Genomic DNA, 6,000 nt, shown 5'->3' with positions numbered 1-6,000 from the left:
CAATATCAGACTGAGTCTTACAGGTAAACCCAATGAAGTGGCCTTTGAGTGTGCAGATACTAGCAGAATGTCAGAAACTCTTGGCTGCAGAGACCTCTTACCACATGTGGAAGCAGACAGATACAAAGGTATTTATTTATCAATACTATCAATATGGCTAGAGAGTGGCATTCATTAACCTGGCCTGCCCTGTCTATTCCTTTGTCTGGGTTATCAGGCATCCCTAAGACCCTACGCTGTGTTTGTCAGATTATGCTTTGATTCAGAGTTGGCTGAAAGTTCAGTTGGACATTTCAGCTTTGAACTCGCTCTCTAGATGTTTAATGAATTATACACATGTATACGTTTATTTCTTTTATTACTTTTCATATCAGACAATTAAGTTAAGTCATCAGAATTTGGAAGGAATCAGGAAGGAATACATATAGATATAAAAACATACAAATCAATCAAATCTAACATTAGAAACAAGTTATTTTTTTTGTATTTCATCTGTTAAATTTTAGTTTTTTGTTTTGCTGGCATTTTAAAGTGTAAGTTTAAAAAAGTCCTGGTACTTATTATGTTCTTATGTGGCATGTGTTTCAGTAGTAAGAAGGACTTGGCTAATTATCTGAGGCTACTGTGGTTAGTCAGTGCAAGGCTGTCAGATGCAGAAATGCAAATCTTCAGTGTGGGTGGATGTTGGACACAGGTGTTTGAAAAACTCCATTGTCTATTGTCTTCCGCTTATTCCTACACATTAAGGGTCGCGGGGGGGCTGGAGCCTATCCCAGCGTCAACGGGCGAGAGGCGGGGTTCACCCTGGACAGGTCACCAGTCCATCGCAGGGCCAACACATAGAGACAGACAACCATTCACACTCAGTCACACCTACAGTCAATTTAGAGTATCAATCAGCCTCGTCCCCTCTTGATGTCTTTGGACTGTGGGAGGAAGCTGGAGTACTAGAGAGAACCCACCCAAAATAAAGGGAACAGATCAAAAATGTGTTCTACAGTGACTCAAATTCACAGTTTCTCTGTGTGTTTTATAGTCAGTTAACTGACTAAGCTTATTTTTACCTCACATGCCAGTTTACACTTCCATCTGCTTCTATGTAGGTGGTACCATGTAATCAGACCTCAGATGCACTTTAGCAGACTTCTCAATAAGACCGTTTTTAGCGTAGGAAATTGTTTATATTTTCAGGCTAAAGGAGCATATGTGCGCAGCAAGTGAGATAGATAGCAGTCACAACTGTGTGTTCCACTCTGTGTTTCTTCACAACCGTCATATTTATGAAATAAGACCCAGCTGCGATTTAAAGAATTACATCAATTTTGATATTACTGATATTAAATATGCCATCATTGACACTGATTAATTAGTTTGATGTCAATCATTAACAGTCCTGCATTCCCACAGTCAGCCATTTGTTTCCAGCTTTTCCTCTGGAATTGTGCTATTTTTAGTCGGTGTCATGAATTTAAATTCCGCACATTTGTGAAGTATTTTAGTTGGTTTCTCTTGTATGGAATACGCAGCTCTCCTCCTCTTAATGTTGGTAGCTGGTCATCTAGAGAATCTGCCTCCTCCTTTCATGTTGGTTATCAGCTCACATCAAGCCTGCGTTTCCTCACCTCTTTGTGTGAGAAAACAGTGGCCTGATGTAGTTAGTTGATAACTCCCAGTGATACCTCCTATCTGAGACTGCAGTTGTTTGAACGGCACAAATCGAAGAAAGTTTGGATAAGTGGATCCTACCTCGTCGGACAGGCCCCCGACCTCCGGACTGGGCACTTTGTGCAGGACAGGTGTTGCATTAATACTTTATTGGATCTTACAGTAATAAAACAAATGCAGCTCATTTAATAAATTTAGAGACTTGCAATGGTCTGAGGACAGAGGGCTGGTGGGAAACAAGGTTCAAATCTGATCAGACAGAATACAGTGTTGACTAGATCCAGCTTGTCCCACCTCAGGTGCCGCTTACTAGGAAGTAGGAGCTGTGAAGTCCTGGGAGGAGCATCCAATGTGACACAAAGACAATGAAAGTGGATCACTACAAATGAAGTCTCCTTGCTTTCGGAACACTCAGTTGATGAATTTTGACTACTGTCATGGCCCTAGCATTCAGTTTCTAAATGTTATTTATTAAGTGATAGCATCTTGAGCGCTTGACTAACCAATTTATCAACTTCTCCAACAGGATGCAGTGTTGGATGTGCAATATGCGCTAACTGGACATGAGAATGAAACCCAGTCGCAATTTCTTCCTGTGCCTGTGCTCCATGTTGGCCCTTGGATTCCTCTACTACTCTTCAGGGAGGATCAGCTTACGAGGCTGGGGACACAAATCACGTGAGTCTGAAGTCAAATTGTTTCATATGGTAATGACTTTTGTTACTTATCTCATAGCCCATTTGAACATGAAACCACTGTGATATCATTTTCATTGTGACAATGTATTTGAAAGGTCACTCTTTGCTTTTAATTGATAATCGTGCTGAGAAAACCAAACAATTATGAAAGCTTTTCTTTAAGATCATCTGTTGCTTGTGACAGATCTTAATCCAGAATCCAAAATAAAATATCACTTTTCTCAGTATTTTCTGTTTCAAGAGAAAATATTGAGAGAATATTTTCTGTTTCAAGAGAAGTTTCACTAAAAAACTAGAGGAAACATACCTGTGCAGAGGCCACCCTGACCCAATATAAAACAAGCAGTTACTATTGTGAGTAATATGATGCAAATATCACTTTTTGCACTAGGTGGCACTTGAGAACACACACTTACTATAATGTTGCTGTACATTGCTTTTAGACACCACAGTGCTATTTTGATTGTGACAGACAAATAAACACAGCCCTCTGACAATATGAATACCAGGTACGATCCACTATAGAAAACTAGAAAAGCAGAACTGAGCCAATAGCAGGTGGTACAAAGAGGGCCAGTTGTGGTTCACAGGGCAACATTAGAGGGGAGTGCATCGGCTATTTCAGAATGGAGAGATCAATTTTGTTTTAATAATTCAAACGAATTCAAACACAGCATAGATACTTCATGGCACAGTGGCATAATGAATTCTTTGAATACAGGTGGAACATGTAAGCAGCTTGTATAAAAAGACCCAGTGAAATGCTTTATTAAAAGAGAGGAATTCCACCCCTCACCGTGCTTCAGTACACTCTGGATAGGTAGTATGGTTTTCCCTTAAGGCCAGAGAATGGATCTGAAATTTCGCTGATGAGTTACCTGAAACATCTGGTGTATTTAGTGGAGTAAAAATCATCAATCCAGGGAGGCCTTCTGAGTCTTGACTGAACAATTCCTAAACAGACTGCCCCTTTTTTTTACATGGATTTTATTTGATTTAGAAAGAAACCCTAGAACTCGATCAGATGTCATAAAATACATTAAAAAAGTGATTTTCAAATTGTTTGCCGTTTGAGTTTATAAAGTTATTCTGATGTGTATACAACATGTTATTTAGGCAAAAATGTGTTTTGTGTTACATTCACATATCAAGACAAAAATGGCTGTGAGATTTCAACACTGTTCCGGGACAGAGCAGTGTTGGGCTGAGTGAATTTAAGAATGTAGGAAAAGTGATTCATTCAAAGTGAAACGAAAAACCATTCACTCAGTCCGGCTCGTGGCGGGTCAGCGAATATTGCAAAAAAGAGAGGAAAAGATTAGATAAAACTTTTTTTTAAAAATGTAATCAAAGTCAACTGTCTTGACATTTACATTTATTCTAAACCGAAATCAGATGAGAGAACTTGATCGACTCAGAGAACATGGACAGAAGCAGTTGGTCAAAGGAGGTGAATGAAACCAAGGAATTTCGATGGTGTAGGAAAACAGTAATTACTGTGCAAGGGACAGAAAGAAAGAAGAACAAGCTGGTGAATCTGCAGAACTGATAATGAAATGAAAGATCTAAGCTTTTATCTAGGCTTGATTTAGATGCTGCAAAAACATCTCATAATTCCAGTCACCCATTTAAATTAAAGGTAGTACTGTTACGCTGACCCAAACTGGGTCTGGAGTAGTGCAACCACAGACAGACAGGACACCAGGACACCTGTGACGAAGGATGATGCCCGAAGGCTATTTATTAAATGGAATAGAGGGGGGAAAAAACCCTCCTCTGTACTAGGGAGGCTAGAATGGGGGGAATGTGGTGCTTAAGCTTTATATGAATGAGACGTGTAAGTAACTAAGTGTGTGTATGTGATGCGTGAAATGTGGAGTGTGTGTGCACTCACCAGTCCAGGGTGGGGAATCACTAACACTGGGGGTCAGAGGTCCCGGAGGAACTTGGAGTTAATTTGAGGTTTACATTCTGTATTTGGTTGTCTGCTGTTGTTAAATCAGAGTGTTGCATTTAGTGGCAAAACAATTTCAATATCGTCATCCCAGTCTGACAGAAAATATTCAGTCAATGTTTGTCCACATTTTAGGAGTGGTAATCACGAAACAACCCACAATTTGATGCTATCAGGATATCCAGCCCAGGATAATGATATTATCATGCTGCAACAGTTTTGTGGTGGTCGATAAAGTGCAACTGCAGGAGAGGTCACCTATGACACACAGTGGTGTGTAACTGAAGAAAAAAAAATACTCCTTAAAAGCCAGATTTATTCAGTGGATTGATATTGTATTGTGTCAGTTTCACAAAGTTTTAAACCTTGTATGAATATATATATATATATGTGTGTGTGTGTGTATATACAGCCTTAACCCAGGATAAGCGGTAGCAAATGGATGGATAGATGGATCAGTAGCAGTGAGTGATCATGTGCATTACCGTCTTTTAGACTTACAGGGCTGTAGGACACTGTCACTGCTTTTCTTATCATTGTAACTCATTGTTGTGTCCCTGTTCCACACTTCTCAAATGTAGTTAGCTGAGATTTATGCGGTGCAACCTCCTCTTGAGTCTTTTTTTTAGTGATTGACATTTTTTGTCAAGAGAAATTCTGAAAAAACTAACCAAATTATTTTATGACCAGATGGGGGCGCCAGTCCATTTACTTTCATTCAGGATATTTGATGAGTGTGTTGTTTGTCCAGAGGTTCTACTCTCACACTTTCTCTCCTGCTTCGAAGTATAAATTATACAAGCATTTCACCCTTATCATCTGGGCTCAATGCTCATCATTTAAGATTTTTCTTATCTCTTGATCAATTGACATTCTACAAAGTGGCCAAACGAGACTTTAAAGCAGACTGAGGTTTTGATACAGCAATTGTAGCAAAATTCTTAAAGCTATTGTAAATAAACCGGTGGAGCCATTTGTTTACCATATTAATCTCTCTCTGTTATATGGAGTTGTGTCTGAAATGAGAGAGATGGCTGGAACATTACCAGTTTTTAAATCAGATTATATAAATGATAGGCATATCTCTATACCATGTATCTATCTATCTATCTATATTTATATATCTATATATCTCTCTATATCTATATCTATAGATATAGAGAGATATACATATATACATATACATATATACATACATAGTCTGCACTTACCTTAAAAAAAGTACATTGTTTTAATCAAGACTTTTCTGTGTCACTGACAAGTATCCCAGATGTCAAGTTCAAGTCAAAGGCGACCGTGAGCTAAGCTCACATTCCACATTGCACTGAAGTTGTTTCGGCCTTATTTTACTTGATTCCTGTACTTATTGTACATTCTCTGTAATCTTTTCAGAATGTTAAATTCAACTCAAGTTCTCTAAAAAGACACATATTGACTTTTACCTGAGGCTAATCAGCATTTGCTAGCAATTTGGGAAATTGTTGGATTGGATGTTTGTACATGGCTTGCTTTGAGGCTTCGCTCCAAGTTCATACAAGGGCTGGTGAAGTTAAGGCAAAAGAACTGTTTTTCTTCCGCTAACCTGTTTCCTGCTTGTTATTTAGTAAATTCAAGCTTGTTCTAAATCTGTATACTTTTGAATACAAGGTTAACAGTATATTTATCAAACCGACTGTTTAAATT

General features: G+C 38.6%; 1 protein-coding gene across 4 annotated transcripts in view; it reads left to right on the top strand.

Annotated features, from left to right (window-relative positions):
• st3gal3a (ST3 beta-galactoside alpha-2,3-sialyltransferase 3a) overlaps nucleotides 1-6,000 on the top strand; it is a 28,736-nt gene that overhangs the window by 2,234 nt on the left and 20,502 nt on the right. For 3 of the 4 annotated variants that reach the window (XM_086224256.1, XM_086224254.1, XM_086224252.1), the window contains exon 2: nucleotides 2,192-2,343. In XM_086224256.1, coding sequence (XP_086080382.1) covers nucleotides 2,229-2,343 — 115 coding nt within the window. In that variant the 5' untranslated portion in view covers nucleotides 2,192-2,228. Of the gene's footprint in view, nucleotides 129-2,191; nucleotides 2,344-6,000 lie in introns of all 4 variants that reach the window. The other variant, XM_086224253.1, reaches the window with a different exon arrangement.

This window comes from Aulostomus chinensis, chromosome 14 (assembly GCF_037954235.1).
Source record: "Aulostomus chinensis isolate RoL2024-O1b breed Wild chromosome 14, RoL_Achi_v1.0, whole genome shotgun sequence".
NCBI lineage: Eukaryota > Metazoa > Chordata > Actinopteri > Syngnathiformes > Aulostomidae > Aulostomus > Aulostomus chinensis.
Note: the sequence above shows the minus strand (reverse complement) of the source record. Positions and strands in the feature narration are given on the sequence as shown.